At 44.5% G+C, this 19,840-nt stretch overlaps 1 protein-coding gene across 1 annotated transcript in view; it reads left to right on the top strand.

The window, feature by feature from the left end:
- Positions 1-19,840, top strand: part of LOC124595136 (SET domain-containing protein SmydA-8) — a 280,059-nt gene that overhangs the window by 186,512 nt on the left and 73,707 nt on the right. The window contains exon 6 of the mRNA XM_047133735.1: positions 18,131-18,248. Coding sequence (XP_046989691.1) covers positions 18,131-18,248 — 118 coding nt within the window. The remainder of the gene's footprint in view (positions 1-18,130; positions 18,249-19,840) is intronic.

Raw genomic sequence — 19,840 nt, 5'->3', positions numbered from 1 at the left:
CCTTTTCATGCCCCTCGACTCTTATAACTGCCATCTGGTTTCTGTACAAATTGTAAATAGCCTTTCACTCCCTGTATTTTACCCCTGCCACCTTCAGAATTTTATACATTGATGAGCCAAAACATTATCACCATTTACATAATAGCTCGTTTGTTCGTGTTTGCAACGAAATATATCACTGACTCTGTGTATCACTGATCCGACAGTATGTTGGTTGGTTTGTGGAGGTACGTGGCATTAGACGTCAACGCACAGGTCACGTAAGTCGAGTAAATAATGGGCCGCTGATCTGTATACGTGGTAATAGTGCCCGATAGAGACCCAGATGGGTACCATAGGATTTACATGGGTCGAATTCGGTGAGTTCAGTATAATGCTCCTCAGACCACTGTGGCGCGGTTCTGGTTCCCACACACGGACGTTTATACTGCTGAGAGATTACATCGCCGACGGGGAAGACATACAGCAAGAAGGGATTCAGGTGGTTCGCAGTTGTCAGCGTGTCTGCGACTGCTACCACAACGCCCATTCAAGCGCAGGAGAATGTCTCTTGTAGCATAATGCTGCTCCCACCAGCACACGGCGCACTGCACGTTTCGAACCACCGGTCACCTCGATGACGGCGTGTGTGTAGACGACCATCGCGGAGTGTAGCAAAAATGTGATTGACCCGAGAAGCTGACACGATTCCGTTGATCGCTGGTCGAATCCAGATTGTCCCGTTGGGTTGTTTGGGGGAAGAGAGCAAACAGCGAGGTCATCGGTCTCATCAGATTAGGTAAGGAAGTCGGCCGTGCCCTTTCAAAGGAATTATCCCGGCATTTGCCTGGAGCGATTTTAGGGAAATCACGGAAAACCTAAATCAGGACGGCCAGACGCAATTGTCCCGTGTCAACTGCAATCGTAACCGACGATGTCGTTGGGTCAACATGTGAACAAGTGAGGGTGGTCTGGTGCGCAGCTCCATGTTCAACAATGTGACAAGAACGCTGTACTCCAAAACACTTGTTCGTGCACAAGCATTGTGCTCTTTCGTTAGAAATGCCACAGATCACCATCTTTCCCACTTTACAGAGCAGACAAGCCTCCGAACGCCATGTTCTGTGAAGAGTCGTAGATGTCCAACATTTGATTCTGTAGTGCTGTACGCTCGATGTTTGGTCACGGACTGTGACAATCGATTTGGAAAGACGTTTAAGGGGAGCCAAAGGTGCCTATGCTGCCCATGTTAGAATCACTAAGTTTGAGGAACATTTATGAATAAATTACCAAACAGAAAAATTTGAATTTTTTTTACATATAGAGTGGTTTAGTATTGCAGTTATGACGGAGGGATTTTGGAGTATCTTTTCTAGTTTCCTTCCAATTATTTTTTTTATTAATGACCCAAATTTTTTTACAAATAGTTGCTTTATAATTAAACTGAAATGAAACTACTGAACATAGTGCCAAATGGCTGAGTTACAATGTAAGTTTGACCATTAGGAGTGCTGTATAAAAATTTCATCTCTCTAGCTTGAGTGGATTTTGAGAAAATGTTCCTTATATTCGAAAAATTCTAATTTACGGGAAATGGCTATCAAAGTTTCTCAATACATTCCTGCACTATAGCATAGATTATCAGGGTCTTCTTCTTCATCCTCCAAAGCTTCCTCTTCTGTCTTCTTTTCTGGCCTGTTGTTCCATCATACTTCATATGCCTTTCTCTTCTTTCTGCTCCTCTTATCCTTTCTCTGTCAATATTTCTTAGTGCTCGTACAGTGTTCACCCCAGCTGTAAATCCTAATGCCTTCAGAACTTCACACTGTTCCCTTGGTTGTAGGTTGCTATTGCGTCATAAATGCCAAAGTGCAGTGTTTTTATGCTTACAAACACCCTTTTAGGAATCACTTTCCAAATCAAATTGTTTACGCTCTCATTAGGATTCTGCGTCTTTCTGTGTAGACATTTGTGTAACAATTCTGGCTGTGCTATGTCATGAAAAATTGGTTTTATTGCATTTATCACAGGTGCTGGAAAACCACGTTTGTGATCATAGTCCTTTTTTGCATTATATTTCCACCAGGAATCTTTTGAGCACAGGTTGTGTTGAGGGTATTCATTGGAAGAGGCAGTATGAAGGAACAATGCCCACACTGCTTTTCGCATGCCACTAACATTACTAGTATTTTGCCTTATAGCATACCCATAGTATCTCTGTGGACGTTCAATCACCTCATCAGTAAGCCTGCCTCTCCCTCCTATTGTCTTTCCATCACTGAGCTTACTTGAACCCAAAGTTTGTTTGAGCCTTTGAAGCCGTGCACCCATACGCTTTTGCACATGCCCAATGCATTCCAACTCTTCAACTACAAATTCATTTCCATATGGTTTCAGTTCCTCTACAGTCTTGAAACCTTTGGAGTCACCATCCCAAAGGTAGTATTTGTACCTAACGTTGTATCTGGGAACTGAACGTTCAAAAATTTGTTTCACTCCATCTACTTCCATTGCTCCACTTGATGCACTAAAATTTGCCTCACAGATTCCACTGTGCTCTCCTTTGATTTTATTTTTGCACCTATAATGTTTTGATAATATTGCAACATCTATCACTTTTGCACTATCACCACAAGTAGCAGTACAACACCATTCAGGGATTTATGACCCCTCTTTTGCCAGGAACCATCTGATGCCATTACCAAATCCCTAGAACCACCGTTCATTTCTATAGATTCCTCCACTGCTTCCTTCATGATTTTCAAAGCCACATCTTCAACAGAGGATCCTACCAGTTCACAGTAGTACCTAAATTTGCTTGGAGGCGATGGCTAGTTCATAATACCACAAAACAGTTTACCAGCAGCAGACCTTTTTCCAATGGATCGAAGACCATACACAAGTCGAACATTCACATCAAACACTCTAGATCGTCCATTTTCAGCAAAGAGACTGGCATGTGAATTATAGAAAGTCACTTGATACTTGCAACATGCACAGATTATCTTCATCTCACAAGCTAAACCAAAGTGCTTTGTTATCTCTAGTCCCACACCTACACTTGGACACATTTTGCACAGAACACTTTCTTTCAGCACAGAAGATAATAATCCAATATTCAGTACTTCGTTAATATCATCACTGTAACTAACATATTCACGAAATCTGTCACTTCCACCAGTCAGCTTCTTGCTAGAAGATGTCACAGGGCCAACTGTTGCTTAGCAGAAGAACGCACTGTTTCAGTAATTGTAGTATCGAAACTTGGTATTAGTGTTAATTTTCTTTTCCCTACGTTCTTCCTTTTCTTATATACACGGTTACTAAAACTTGGCATCGTAACCAGAACAACGCTTTACACAAGAAGTATAATACTACCAACAACAGGCGCAACACTGAACTAATTCGAAACGGTAAACAGCAAAGAGACGATGTTCCGCGCTCTTAGCGCTTCATTTGTCACAGAAAACAACGTACCCAACCCTTGCACACTCGCTGTATGCGTAACAGGCCGAGAAAATCCCAAGCAGTTTGCCAGGAAGTCACGAGAGGGTGTTAGATGCATTCAGCGGCCGCCCATTTCCTCTGCAGGCGTGGGGGAAAATGGTAATAACTCCACTTCTAGGGCGAGTAGAACAATAATTCAAAGTTTACATTAAAGAGGAATGTTCCAATTAATTTTCGGTAGCAAAAAAAAATCGTAATTTTTTGGATTTGACCACCTCCGGCTCCCCTTATCGTCGCCTGAGCTATGTTGGGTGTTGTTATGACCACATGAAACTACAATAGTCTGGACATAATTGTGTGTCCTATGGCTGCTCTTGGAGGTGGCTCATCTGAACTACAACATGATGAAATACTGGTTCACTTTACCACATGAAAGATAAAAACATTTACTGTCACTGACTATTAAAGCATCACTTGATGCACTAATTAACAAGCTCTTGTCTTGGAGTACAGTGGAGTGGAACAATATAAGAACAAGATTTTTTTTTAATTTTTACAATTCCCGTAGATGCTCACGACAGTAGCACGTGAACATTCGACCAGCTTTGCCGTTTTCGAGTTACTCGTTCATAATAATAGTATGCCCCTTGTCAAAGTCGCTTATCTCAGTAGATTTACCATTTGCAGCCCATGTCTTCACTAGGGTGATCCCCCATCTGGCTCTACTGCTCTTATATACACCAGTGGCCATTAAAATTGCTGCACCACGAAGATGACGTGCTAAGGCCGCGAAATTTAACCGACAGGAAGAAGATGCTATGCTTTGCAAATGATTAGCTTTTCAGAGCATTCACACAAGGTTGGCGCTGGTGGCGACACTTACAACGTACTGACATGAGGAAAGTTTCCAACAGATTTCTCATACACAAACAACAGTTTACCGGCGTTGCACGGCGAAACGTTGTTGTGATGCCTCGTGTAAGGAGGAGAAATGCGTACCATTACGTTTCCGACTTCGATAAAGGTCGGATTGTAGCCTATCGCGATTGCGGTTTATCGTATCCTGACATTGCTGCTCGCGTTGGTCGAGATCCAATGACTGTCAGCAGAATATGGAATCGGTGGGTTCAGGAGGGTAATACGGAACGCCGTGCTGGATCCCAACGGCCTCGTATCACTGGCAGTCGAGATGACAGGCATCTTATCCGCATGGCTGTAACGGATCGTGCAGCTACATCTCGATCCCTGAGTCAACAGATGGGGACGTTTGCAAGACAACAACCGTCTGCACGAACAGTTCGACGACGCTTGCAGCAGCATGGATTATCAGCTTGGAGACCATGGCTGCGGTTACCCTTGACGCTGCATCACAGACAGGAGCGCCTGCGATGGTGTACTCAGCGACGAACCTGGGTGCACGATTGGCAAAACGTAATTTTTTCAGATGAATCCAGGTTCTGTTTACAGCATCATGATGGTCGCATCCGTGTTTGGCGACATCGCTGGTGAACGCACATTGGAAGCGTGTATTCGTCATCGCCATACTGGCGTATCACCTGGCGTGATGGTATGGGGTGCCATTGGTTACACGTCTCGCTCACCTCTTGTTCGCATTGACGGCACTTTTAACAGTGGACGTTACATTTCAGATGTGTTACGACCCGTGGCTCTACCCTTCATTCGCTCCCTGCGAAACCCTACATTTCAGCAGGATAATGCACGACCGCATGTGGCAGGTCCTGTACGGGTCTTTCTGGATACAGAAAATGTTCGACTGCTGCCCTGGCCAGCACATTCTCCAGATCTCTCACCAATTGAAAACGTCTGGTCAATGGTGGCCGAACAACTGGCTCGTCACAATACGCCAGTCACTACTCTTGATGAACTGTGGTATCGTGTTGAAGCTGTATGGACAGGTGTACCTGTACACGCCATCCAAGGTCTGTTTGACTCAATGCGCAGGCGTATCAAGGCCATTATTACGGCCAGAGCTGGTTGTTCTGGGTACTGATTTCTCAGGATCTATGCACCCAAATTGCGTGAAAATGTAATCACACGTCAGTTCTAGTATAATATATTTGTCATCTGCATTTCTTCTTGGTGTAGCAATTTTAATGGCCAGTAGTGTACTTTTCATAATGCGTCACGTGCCCGCAACGTCATCAGGCGGCATCCAACATCGCGGTCGGCAGTGATCATAATCTTTTGACTTATTAGTGTATACTTGACGAACAGGTCCTGGCAAGTTACGAATGTAACGAGATTATGCTGCCTTTTTCCGTTATAACTTAGGTATTGCAAGCCGAGTGGACATGAGACGTTCTCATTCTACTAACGGACCATTGAAAGCATGTGACTGAGTAAATCATAATTTACTGTTAGACAAGAAATATCGAATATGTTCAGCACACGTCTGGTTTAGTTCATATTTGGGAGCCAGAATGCAGAACGTTTCTCTCGTCAAACTGCGGCCCACCGGCAGAATTCGGCCCGAATGTAGTATTCATATGGCCCTTAGTGTTCAGCCGTCATTTATCATTATACGCATGTAGCACATCCGAATCCGGAAACGTCAACGTTAAGAGCTTCTTAAGAGTGTGGTTTTGCTGCTCAGTAACACACAAAGATTCTTACAGAGACAGTAATATCCTAACATGTGCTAAATTTTAACTGATGTTTCAGAAATCGACCGTGAGCTACTCAAAGTTGGCCGCTTACCTCAAGGGCAGAGGGGCAAGTAACGCGGCCACTGCAGGGTTCGACGATGTGAGAAGGGGGAATATTTTATTGTTCGTCTTCCAATTGTGACAACTCATGGGCGTGTATCTCTCGTGCCGATCAGCTGCTGTGGTACAAATTTCAAAGCAAGAGTAACATTGATTCGTGAATGCTCATTATGAAGACGCTCGTCTTCAAATGCGGTACATATTTGTAGCGAGAAATATGAACTTGAATTAAGGCCACTGTAATACAAAGCAGTTATTAGAACATTTAGTAAACATTTGTGATCAAGTCTCATATTGCATAATGCATTTAAATTTATTAATCAATTAATCATCCATTCACCAGATAACACAACAACACGTCGTCAGATAATTCTAGTGTCAGAAGTGGGTAGCTGACGTTGGCAGAAAAAAAAAACCAATCGACAAGAAGTGTTCTGAAAAACACAGACTTTTACCAATGTGTACTTGGCGGCCGGCGGCCAACTTATCGCGCCCTTACGACACCTAGTCTACTCAGCATGCGTAACATACTAATTTATGTAGGTTACCAGTTAACAATAATAACGGCAGACATGCGTCCCGAGCTCCCTCCCCCCCCCCCCCCCCCCCCCCTTCCCACAATGTCAGTATCGGCTCTTGAGTAAAAACATTTGACCACTGTCCTAGGTTGTACTACTAATACTAAGAGAGACGTCACATCATATGGGGAGAAATTACAGTGGGTCACTCCACAGTGTTCTATCATTGGCCTACTGATATTTCTTCTTTATGATCATCGTATGCTATTTTGTTTGAATAAGGAGACGAAACTAGTGCTGTTTGCAGATGATACAAGTATTGTTGTCAAGCAGGGCAAAGAAGCAGCAACAAGAAAAGCACTAAATTATGTTTTTGATAAATTATGAACTGGTTTTAAACAAATGGAGTAGCTTTAAACTTTGCGAAAACACAGCTCAGTCCGGTTTTTGAGCTTCAAAAATATCTCATCTCCCATTAACATGGTAAGCGAACAATAAATAATAAACTGGATAGAAAATTCTACGTGAATAAAAGTGAGAAAAATACTATATGAAAAACTCTGAAACGCGTGAGATGAGATACTTTTTCCATAAGGATGACTGTCAACTGCGGGTGTATAGAAGCCTGTATGTAAACATATTTTGAATACTTTCATTCAATGATGTCTTGTGCGACAATTCTCCGAGGGGACTACTTACTTACGTAAATGCTGTTCATTGCAAAAACGAAAGCAGTTAGAATTATGTGTGAGAGTCACACACTGACCTCTTTCTGGCATCTCTTAAGCTGCTATGAACATGAATAACGGTACGTGTATTCATTTGTGGAATTCGTTCACAGCAGTAAATCTGAGTTTGAGAATAACAGAGATATTTACGTCACTACAAAGAAAAATGATCTGTATTACCATTGAATTTAACTTTGGCACAGAAAAGAATGATGTAGTGTCAGAGTGTAAAAGGGGATAGGGCTGTGGCTTGTGGGAAATCGATTCACAGTCGATCATGCATTCGTCATCCAGTAATGGAATGGGACAGCCGCATGATTCTTTACGCTTGTGTAAAATTTTCTGGTTTACCTAATGTGGGTCGAGCACAGATGAACAACATCATGATGATAGACCAAATATTAAAATTTCTGTAAAAAAACATAAATTGAGTAATGAAAGTTAAACATGGTCCAGCAGCAAAGGAATGGCACTCGATCGAATAGGACAGAGTCTAAAGTATCGTACAAACCTAAGACCATTTCTTCGTAAAGAGAGAAGTGCATACAAGAGAAACTCCCCATCACACCACCTTCAGATTTAGTGGTAAGATGGCCCAGTGGCTAGGCCATGAAAAGCTGCCACACAGATCAACCATGAAAACAGTAAGAACGTGTAGTGAACTGTGAAAAAAAAAATCAAACGAAAAACAGTAAACGGTCCTGCCTTAACAAGTGCAATATCGAGAGAAACGAAACAGCCTCAACGTCGTGGTGAAGTGGTTATGGTGTGTTACTATAAACGGGACGAGTCATGTTAAAATTCCCCCCTTATGCTATTTATGTTCGTTTTTTCACAACATTTTGAACTGTCCGTCCGGTCAATGAAATGGTTCTTTTTTTCCTTTTTCTGTATTTTTGGCAGTGGTAATACTATGTATTGGTTACAGAATATGAGTCATTCGTTAAGAATGTCTTACAGAAATTAAAACAATAAATAAACGGATGTGAATTGTGTTATAATAAAGGAATTTAAGAGTCGAAACTTCGAAAACGGAACGCAACGTCGAAATTATTAAAAACATATGTTTTGACAGAGCACAGGGAAACTGTCTGATCGTGAAACTGTTGCGTTGCATTCATTTGTTGCAGTTTATGTGACAAACGATCATGTTTTCATCATTTCCTTGCATATTCTTTTTTTTTTTTTTTTTTTTTTTTTTTTTTTTTTTGTCATCAGTCTACTGACTGGTTTGGATGCGGCCCGAATTCCTTTCCTGTGCTAACCTCTTCATCTCAGAGTAGCACTTGCAACCTATGTCCTCAATTATTTGCTTGACGTATTCCAATCTCTGTCTTCTCTACAGTTTTTGCCCTCTACAGCTCCCTCTAGTACCATGGAAGTCATTCCCTCATGTCTTAGCAGATGTCCTATCATCCTGTCCCTTCTCCTTATCAGTGTTTTCCACATATTCCTTTCCTCTCCGATTCTGCGTAGAACCTCCTCATTCCTTACCTTATCAGTCCACATAATTTTCAACACGCCGGCCGCGGTGGCCGTGCGGTTCTGGCGCTGCAGTCCGGAACCGCGGGACTGCTACGGCCGCAGGTTCGAATCCTGCCTCGGGCATGGGTGTGTGTGATGTCCTTAGGTTAGTTAGGTTTAAGTAGTTCTAAGTTCTAGGGGACTTATGACCTAAGATGTTGAGTCCCATAGTGCTCAGAGCCATTTGAACCATTTTTGAATTTTCAACACTCGTCTATAGCACCACATCTCAAATGCTTCGATTCTCTTCTGTTCCGGTTTTCCCACAGTCCATGTTTCACTACCATACAATGCTGTACTCCGGACGTACATCCTCAGAAATTTCTTCCTCAAATTAAGGCCGGTATTTGATATTAGTAGACTTCTCTTGGCCAGAAATGCCTTTTTTGCCATAGCGAGTCTGCTTTTGATGTCCTCCTTGCTCCGTCCGTCATTGGTTATTTTACTGCCTAGGTAGCAGAATTCCTTAACTTCATTGACTTCGTGGCCATCAATCCTGATGTTAAGTTTCTCGTTGTTCTCATTTCTACTACTTCTCATTACCTTCGTCTTTCTCCGATTTACTCTCAGACCATACTGTGTACTCATTAGACTGTTCATTCCGTTCAGCAGATCATTTAATTCTTCTTCACTTTCACTCAGGACAGCAATGTCATCAGCGAATCGTATCATTGATATCCTTTCACCTTGTATTTTAATTCCACTCCTGAACCTTTCTTTTATTTCCATCATTGCTTCCTCGATGTACAGATTGAAGAGTAGGGGCGAAAGGCTACAGCCTTGTCTTACACCCTTCTTAATACGAGCACTTCGTTCTTGATCGTCCACTCTTATTATTCCCTCTTGGTTGTTGTACATATTGTACATGACCCGTCTCTCCCTATAGCTTACCCCTACTTTTTTCAGAATCTCGAACAGCTTGCCCCATTTTATATTGTCGAACGCTTTTTCCAGGTCGACAAATCCTATGAAAGTGTCTTGATTTTTCTTTAGCCTTGCTTCCATTATTAGCCGTAACGTCAGAATTGCCTCTCTCGTCCCTTAAATTTTCCTAAAGCCAAAATGATCGTCACCTAGCGCATTCTCAATTTTCTTTTCCACTCTTCTGTATATTGTTCTTGTAAGCAGCTTCGATGCATGAGTTGTTAAGCTGATTGTGCGATAATTCTCGCACTTGTCAGCTCTTGCCGTCTTTGGAATTGTGTGGATGATGCTTTTCCGAAAGTCAGATGGTATATCGCCAGACTCATATATTCTATACACCAACGTGAATAGTCGTTTTGTGCCACTTCCCTCAATGATTTTAGAAATTCTGATGGAATGTTATCTATCCCTTCTGCCTTATTTGACCGTAAGTCCTCCAAAGCTCTTTTAAATTCCGATTCTAATACTGGATCCCCTATCTCTTCTAAATCGACTCCTGTTTCTTGTTCTATCACACCAGACAAATCTTCACCCTCATAGAGGCTTTCAATGTATTCTTTCCACCTATCTGCTCTCTCCTCTGCATTTAACAGTGGAATTCCCGTTGCACTCTTAATGTTACCACCGTTGCTTTTAATGTCACCAAAGGTTGTATTGATTTTCCTGTATGCTGAGTCTGTCCTTCCGACAATCATATCTTTTTTCGATGTCTTCACATTTTTCCTGCAGCCATTTCGTCTTAGCTTCCCTGCACTTGCTATTTATTTCATTCCTCAGCGACTTGTATTTCTGTATTCCTGATTTTCCCGGAACATGTTTGTACTTCCTCCTTTCGTCAATCAACTGAAGTATTTCTTCTGTTACCCATGGTTTCTTCGCAGCTACCTTCATTGTGCCTATGTTTTCCTTCCCAACTTCTGTGATGGCCCTTTTTAGAGATGTCCATTCCTCTTCAACTGTACTGCCTATTGCGCTATTCCTTATTGCTGTATCTATAGCGTTAGAGAACTTCAGACGTATCTCGTCATTCCTTAGTACTTCCGTATTCCACTTTTTTGCGTATTGATTCTTCCTGACTAATGTCTTGAACTTCAGCCTACTCTTCATCACTACTATATTGTGATCTGAGTCTATATCTGCTCCTGGGCACCCCTTACAATCCAGTATCTGATTTCGGAATCTCTGTCTGATCATGATGTAATCTAATTGAAATCTTCCCGTATCTCCCGGCCTTTTCCAAGTATACCTCCTCCTCTTATGATTCTTGAACAGGGTATTCGCTATTACTAGCTGAAACTTGTTACAGAACTCAATTAGTCTTTCTCCTCTTTCAATCCTTGTCCCAAGCCCATATTCTCCTGTAACCTTTTCTTCTACTCCTTCCCCTACAACTGCATTCCAGTCGCCCATGACTATTAGATTTTCGTCCCACTTTACATACTGCATTATCCTTTCTCTATCTGTTCATCTTCAGCTTGCGACGTCGGCATGTATACCTGAATTATCGTTGTCGGTGTTGGTCTGCTGTCGATTCTGATTAGAACAACCCGGTCACTGAACTGTTCACAGTAACACACCCTCTGCCCTACCTTCCTATTCATAACGAATCCTACACCTGTTATACCATTTTCTGCTGCTGTTGATATTACCCGATACTCATCTGACCAGAAATCCTTGTCTTCCTTCCACTTCACTTCACTGACCCCTACTATATCTAGATTGAGCCTTTGCATTTCTCTTTTCAGATTTTCTAGTTTCCCTACCACGTTCAAGCTTCTGACATTCCACGCCCCGACTCGTAGAACGTTATCCTTTCGTTGATTATTCAATCTTTTTCTCATGGTAACCTCCCCCTTGACAGTCCCCTCCCGGAGATCCGAATGGGGGACTATTCCGGAATCTTTTGCCAATGGAGAGATCATCATGACACTTCTTCAATTACAGGCCACATGTCCTGTGGATACACGTTACGTGTCTTTAATGCAGTGGTTTCCATTGCCTTCTGCATCCTCATGTCGTTGATCATTGCTGATTCTTCCGCCTTTAGGGGCAATTTCCCACCCCTAGGACAAGAGAGTGCCCTGAACCTCTATCCGCTCCTCCGCTATCTTTGACAAGGCCGTTGGCAGAATGAGGCTGACTTCTTATGCCGGAAGTCTTCGGCCGCCAATGCTGATTATTTATCAAAATTTAGGCAGTGGCGGGGATCGAACCCGGAACCGAAGACGTTTTGATTATGAATCAAAGACGCTATCCCTAGACCACGGGTGCATATTCATACGAACACCTAAATCGGGATAGGAGACATGTCTCACCAGACGTACAAATTAGATGCGTCGATAGGAGATTTAGGCGGTAACGCACTTGAGACCGGGTTGCTCGCTCCCAAACGATAGCGATGATATCATACAGAGGTGCATCCGCCAGATTTAAAACGTTTAGCTTTCAAACAGGGCGAGAAAAATGTACCCACTGTGGGACGTGGTTAAGAGTTATTGGAAAAGCGCAGCTATCAGTGGAGCCGGTAGAACTAACATCAATTGATAAAAGCTCGCTACACAGGGAAGCAACAAGTAAGAACTGTCCAGTCGACAGTCGACTGCCAGAAGTAGGTGTAAAATGCGTAAACCGCACTAATGTGGCATACCTGCAGATCCGAGCTTCCTGCAGACTCGACGACGGCACCATATCGTTAAGTTCGCGACAATAGCTGTAATTGGGAGTCTGTTTCACAGGACGTAAGACGCAGTTAAAATCTCCCCATCCAAATTTTCTGCGGATTTTGACGAAGTAAATAAGTGGCATCTTTCTCATAAAAAGGCGAGCGGTCATATGTACTTACCAGATGCAGACGGAGCATAAACAAAAATTAAGATGAGCCCATTAAAACGACAGCCTATATCCCGACCATTGTCCAGCATTTCAAAGTCAGTCAACGGAATACCATCCCTAAAGAGCACGGCCATGCCAGTGGAATTTTCCTGGGCAACATTTAAAAACACACAATACCCTGGGAGCCAAGACACATCAAATAACACTTCTTTCAAACACACGACATCAGCTTGGGAATCATAAATAAACTGTCGTAACGCAGCAAACCGTAATGGAGAGCTTATGCTATTAGCATTTAAAGTAAGAAACGTTTACGTTTGAATTAGTTAATGTATGTAAGGGATGAAAGGGTAACTAGACTAGAACTTACGTATCACTTTTCGCTCTCCACAACAATGGCAGATGGTGGAGAAGAAGGCACAGGAATTGAATTCTTCGCAACAAAGCGTCCAGATTTCATGCTTTGTTTCTTTCGGCGCGACGCTGCAAGCTCCCGTTGAGAACATTGTTTCACATCACACCATGACAATATAACTTCGACGCGAGAGGGTCGGGGGCTCATCAAGGTCCACTGCTGGGAGGGTGGCATCCCCACTGCACTCAATGGAGTGCGAGAAGCACAAGCTGGAGCGGTCAACATCATCATCGGATAAAAGAGAGACAGGAAATGCAGCGTCTGAAGCTGTCTGCATCATCTACCGGGAAGAGAATCCACAGTAACCTGTTGCCCCACTGTATCAGAAAGAAGAGAGGGTGCTATTGCGCTAGAACACAGTAAAGGCAGAACCGCAGACAATGTCTCCGTCAAATCATCGGAAGCGAACCGCAGACAATGTCTCCGTCAAATCATCGGAAGCCATCGGAACAGAATTTTTTGCGGGTGGAGGAGAATACGCAGACGCAACATTCATTTCAACATTAACAGAACCAGCCTTGTCATCCCCGACGAAGCAAAAACCACAATTAAAGACAGTATTCAAAGCAGCACCCCTGAAAGAAGCACCTTCCACCACCACCTCATCGGAGTGGCAAGACTGAGGAGGGGTTACTTCAAAATCTTCACCATCCTGAGTCTGCAGCGTTTAAATTGTACTACCGGTGCCGGCGCGTTAACTTCAGCATGGGTCGCATCTGAATCTGCCGATATTTGTGGAAAGTCGCATGAAGTGGGGCGGGGGGAAGGGGGTGGGGGTGGGAGGGGGTAATGTCTCCCTAACGACCTCTATATCTAGAGAAGTGCTGAGAGCAGACTACGAAGACACTGATTCAGTTAATATAACTGCACAACGTTTTCTGTAAGACGAATTTAAAACACTGACAGGACGCGGACAATTGGATCTGAGATGGCCACTTGCATTACAATGGATGCAGGTTTCTTCTTGCCCTCCGTAAGCAACATGAATCCGGTAACCATAAGCATTTAGGTGTGGAGGAATACACCTTTGAACACATATGTCTACGCGTCGGATACCGCTGTAACACTGCAAGCGTTTTGTGAGGACCAGCGTTCCCGGCGGATATGCCGGGCGATTTCAAAGGAAGCAAGGCCGCCTTAAGAAATGAGTCGTCCACATCGGGTGGAAAAGTGTAAACACTAACTGGAATATACTCAATGGCGGCATTTGCAAGAAGGACTGGACTAACGGAACCATCGCGACGTGTAAACATCATCTGACAACCAACGCGAGAGAGAAACCGCTCTACTTGTAAGGGATCTTGGAACTCGACAAAAAACGCACACAGATCAGAATCAAAAAGCAATATCTACCCGATCAGATGTAAATCGATTCGTATCGACCAACTAATCGTGATGAATCTGGTTCAACATGACGCTACTCTTGCCAAAACTGAAACGAACCTATCCCGACGATCTATATACTTCGTAGATTCGATAGACATCATGACGCGGGCAAAGAATCCCGCCGCCAGAGAACAAACCAATAAGAAACTCCGCCAGCAAGAACGATGTGGTACCGGCCGATACAGACGCAAGACTGAGTACACAGAAGCTGGACACACGCGGCGCTGCGATAAGGCCGGAAGTAAGAACACTTTGCTCGCTCGACACGCAGGCCGCAACTACAACTACGGTAGTGCGGGCTGATACACGTTCCTCTGTACATTCCGACGCACTGCACGATGTGACAGCGTTGCCAGTTCCTCGTTCTCATTCATGTGTTATCAAAATGCACCCGATCTGATTTTGCTTGATGAACTTTTGTCCTGAATGTGGATGAGGAATCGCATGGCGAGCTCCAAATTGTATTTCGACCTCCAAGTGCGGCGTTTTTACTTCAACCTGTATAAATACGTAAAAGCACCAGAAGATAGGAAAATCTCCTCCAAACCATAACCGGGATATCCAGTCTTAACAGCATAACACTTAACAAGAAGATGTAAAATATCATAACACAGTCACTGTATGAATCTTATTATATGTTACAGTATAAAACAGGACACATCAGTGGTGCAAAGAGGTAATAAATGAAGTGCCAACAAAATGCAAAATTTTAGAGCTTAAAGGTCTCGCACCTTAAAATATCAGGTAGTGTTTGAATTGATAACAGGTCTGCATCACAATGCAATACGAGATGCGAACCGCAAACGGAAGATAGAACGATGACACGAAAGGCAGAGGAGAGGGTAACATACTTGTTTATGTGTTCTGCCCTCCCCCTCCCCTCCCCTTCGGTTGTGTATGTTTTGTGTGTCCAGTCAAAATTTGCCAATACGGAATGGTGACGTAGTTCTGTCTGCCCAATGAGGAGAAACTCAGGCGCAGTTTTAGGGCATGTCATCCTTTCCATCTCTTCTAAAATGTTAAACAAATGGCCCACAGGTTCCCTGCGTAAAATTTTTGGATTTTAAGAAACGTTAGTAATGGAGTGTACCTTAGCACCTAAATTTACATTGAGTGTCGTTTTCGAGTTCATCTGATAAACGATATTGCAGGGTGGGGAAGATGGAGAAATCGTCTGTGACAGAGCATGCTCCGTGTGAGACCGAATACGTAATAAAACTCGGCGACACACGCTGTCTAGCGGAACTATCTAGCCCGCTTGCTCAGGGATGCAATGCAGATAAACAAACATAACAATAGTCTCAGCAGGAAAGTGAAAAATTTGAAGGTAAACAGAGCCTGGATTCCCACGCTGCAGCGAACGACAGTTGTAGGTAGCAAGCGATGAAGCACAGCGGTAAGCGAAAGGCCCTCAGACATTGGAGCTATAGGTACAGTAAGCCACTGGCCGTGGACCCTGCTCCAGGCTTTTAGCTGCTCGACTCTCTGCGGGTCACATCGTTGCTGCTGTCGCTCTTCTCACTTGCCTACACGTCGCCGACATGTCCGGGCGCGAAATGGGAGGCAAAGTAGCTGCTGTAGTTCAGTTCCTGCTCAAGTTGGCCGTGAACTACCGAACCAGTAAGACGAAGAAGAAGATGGAAGCGTGCTACCGCCGCCAGATGCTCGGCCACGCCGCCAAGTACTGCAGAGACGCCGTGGCGTCTTCGAGACGCGCGCAAGCGCATGAGACACGCGTCTGTACGAAGAAACCTGACGCCATGCCAACCTGTGTCAACTATGGTGGCACATACACGGCGAATTTTCACGGCTACGGCTACATCACGATCTGGAGCCGCGAAGAAGATGATCCGCCCGCAAGACGGCCAGCCAAAGAGAGGCGGTAGAGAGCGGCATTAAGCAGGAGGCGACGGCGGCCGCCCCGCCCCTTCCCCCCTACTCGAGAGGGGGAAACGGGCAGTGTAGCCGTAAAGACACAAGTCGACACCGGTGGCACGAGTGTGGAGCTGCGTGGTGCCACCGACGACGCAGTCGCCGCCCTCAAAACCGCCATGTTGGCAGAGAGCACTCCCTGGAAAGCGAAAACGGAACACGTCCACCGCGCGCTGCAGGCGCCGCGGAAGAAAAGGCTCTCGTCATCTCCATTTCCCGCACCATGGGGCTGGCGACACCATGATGCACATGGACACCATGATGCACATGTACGCCCTCCGTGGTTTCCGCAGAGATGCACGAGGGCATGGAGGTGGCCACAGAAGAGGCCTGCTCCAGCTACCTCTTTCCCAGTGGCCGCGCAACAGGCCGCTCCCGACGCTGTCCGCGCCCAGGAAACCACGAAGGCTGTTCCAGCGCCTGCATATGACTGTCTCCAACGGGGAGAAGCGTGAAGACACCATTGTAGAAGATCTCACCATCAATTCGGGACGGCACCTATCCTGATTACCGCAATCGCTAACCTCTCACTCTTCCTGATAAAACCGAACCTCCTCTCCCTGACAAAACCACTTTCTCCACTCAGAACCAACTGACAGTGCTATGGATGGCTGTCTCCAATGAAGACCTGAAGACAATCGAACCCGGTCCAGTTTTCACCCTTGAACACACGCCCTCCTATCTGCATCTTCAGCTGAGGATGACACGGCGGTCGGATGGTCACGATAGGCCACGTGTGGCCTGATGACGGAGTGCTTTTTTTTTTTCTTTTTTTTTTTTTTTTTTTTTTTTCGACAGGATGATCAAGTCATGGACGAAATGGAATATCAACCAGGACAAGAAGAGGAAAGTGTGAGCAGCACCATGCCAGCAACCCCCCCCCCCCCCCCCCCGTCCCCCTCTCACTGTGCAGCTGCGCTAACTCACCAGATGCAGAGAACTTAGCACCACATCAGCCCAGGACAGTTCGTTCAAGTTTGGTTCCTTGTTTCTCACCCCCACAGGAAGAGCATTCTTCTGCTTACCTCAGACTCTATTCCAGACTGCCACCAGCAGTGGATGATGAAAATGCTAGTCACTTGTGCTGGTTGAACGGCACAAAAAAAAAAAACACACACACACACACTGTTGGCAAGATATTTCCAGATGAGCGCCAACAGCCTACACACAGAGATATGGCCGTGAAAACCTCAACAGTTTTATGGGTTTATAATCGTTGCCAAGACTGTAGTGCGGCTAATAGTCACTATCATGTGGGGACTAGAGATATTTTGTGTGTATAGTACTGGGAGTTTATAACTAAAGTGCAAGTACTCACCAGTGTGAGCTGCAATTATCTTATGGCAGCGGAACTTGGTAGACATTCTAATGCGTTAATATGTAGGCTGCAAAAATAGTTCCAATTTTGGCCAACAGGTGCAAATCTGGCGCTGTACAGCACCTCATCGACGCCTACGGTGCTCATACTAAACAAATTGTTTATGTATCGGTTAATAGTAACATCAACATTATGCGTTTCCCAAACGTCCTGTTCCTGATCCATTACATAAACATTCCTATCGTCTTTCTTGCATCTACAGCGCCAAATTTGCTCCTGGTGGCCACAATTGGAACTAATGTTTCTCTGAGGTAAATCGGTTCCATATTAACGCAAATTACAGCCACCTGGCATGTGGTATTTGTGGACGCAGCTTGAAGTGTGCGGTGTGGTTGCCTCAGGGGGTGCGAGGGCGTGTGCGTGCCGGCGGAGGAGAGCCTGCAGCAGGAGCCGGAGGACGAGCAGGAGGAGCCGGCCTGGTGGTGCCGCTCCTGCCAGCAGCCCATGCCCGCCGCGCAGGTCAGTCAGTGCCTGCAGCTGCGGCAAACGCAGACACAAACAACCACATGTTCTTTTAACAATTCACATCATTTTTCAAAGCCACTTTCTTCTTCTGTAAACTTATTGTGATTATCAGATACTTTTTTTGCTATCATATCTCTGGTTTGATACCTTGTTACAAATGAAAACCATACAACAACTACTACAATCATTTAGCTGAGAATGACACAAGAAAAAATATTGTAGCTACATAAATAAATAAATTCTAGCGATAATAACTCATTACAGTACAAAAGTCTCCACTTAATCTAATTCTAAATTAATCATTCGGTCCGAGTGTCAGCACACAATATGTTCGTTTTATGAAAACATAGACTTGTACAGTGGTTCTCCGTGACACACGCTGGTGGTTCCTAGATACGTTACCTGTCGTTTATGTACGAGGGCTATTCTTTCTACAACCTCCGACCGGTCATGAAATTAAAACCACAGTAAAAAGTCAATTAAGCTTTGCAAAAGTACGCAGTGTCTCTACTACGCCAGTCATCGCGTCACGCCACTTATGCGCACACAGTAAAAATGCCTAGAAAAGAGAGTCTCCCGCCAAGTGAACTCCCGCTGAGTCGTTTCGGCGGCTTTCATGCGGCCCACAGAGCCTAAGAGTCATGCCTTTCCTTCTTAATGACAATCATCGGCCGCACACTGCAGGTGCAACGAAGACGCTCCTGCAGCATTTTCGATGGAAAGTGTTTGATAACTCACCATACAGCCCGGACTTGGCTTCCGCTGATTTTTATCTTCTCGCTCACATGTTCCACTCGCAATTAGAACAGCATTTTGGCACACACAGTGAGCTGCAGACGAGCGTAAGGAATTAGCAGAAATCACAGGTAGCTGCTTTCTATGATCAGGGTATTGGAAAGTTGGTATTACGCTATGACAAATACCAAGTCAGAGCGGCCACTTTACAGGGAAGTAGCTGGAAGGTATAGCTAATTGTTTCAAGTAAAACAGATTCGATTTTCATTGTGGTTTACATTTCGCAACCAATCAGAGGTTGAAAAAAATTGCCGCCGTACCATATATCTTTTTTCTGTATGTTAATAACTTTCTCGTATTTAGTTGTAGGGGGGGGGGGGGGGTTATGATATATGTCACAGTGGTTGCGTTGTACAGTATGCAGTCTATTATATCTCGATATCAGCGCATGCGTTGCGTCCACCAAGAGGTGCCCTCATGGCGCTTTCTGTTTCCCGCAAGTCCTGCAGGCTGCTTCCAGATCGTGATGTCACTCTCATGTTTCCCACTTGTATCCGAAACGTTGAGCGAGCGGTGACAGAGTCACAGTGAAAACAAATGATTAAAGGATTAAAACACGGAAACATATACTTTTATTATTATACCATCAATACAAAAATAAATATCAGGGCCCATTTAACTGGACACATACATGACACTCAAAATAGGAAAGTAATGTGGGCAACAGGCTACCTCGTCTTACTACTCAACGAAGTCAGTTTTTGCATAAAGGCGCGTGCGACAGATGCAAGTTCGCCGCATTGCGTCGATCACGACATGTTCTTTGCGTGAAGGGAAGTTAACGGCTGCCA

This window comes from Schistocerca americana, chromosome 2 (genome assembly GCF_021461395.2).
Source record: "Schistocerca americana isolate TAMUIC-IGC-003095 chromosome 2, iqSchAmer2.1, whole genome shotgun sequence".
NCBI lineage: Eukaryota > Metazoa > Arthropoda > Insecta > Orthoptera > Acrididae > Schistocerca > Schistocerca americana.
The sequence above is the reverse complement of the archived record's forward strand: the minus strand, read 5'-3'. Positions and strand labels throughout refer to the sequence as shown.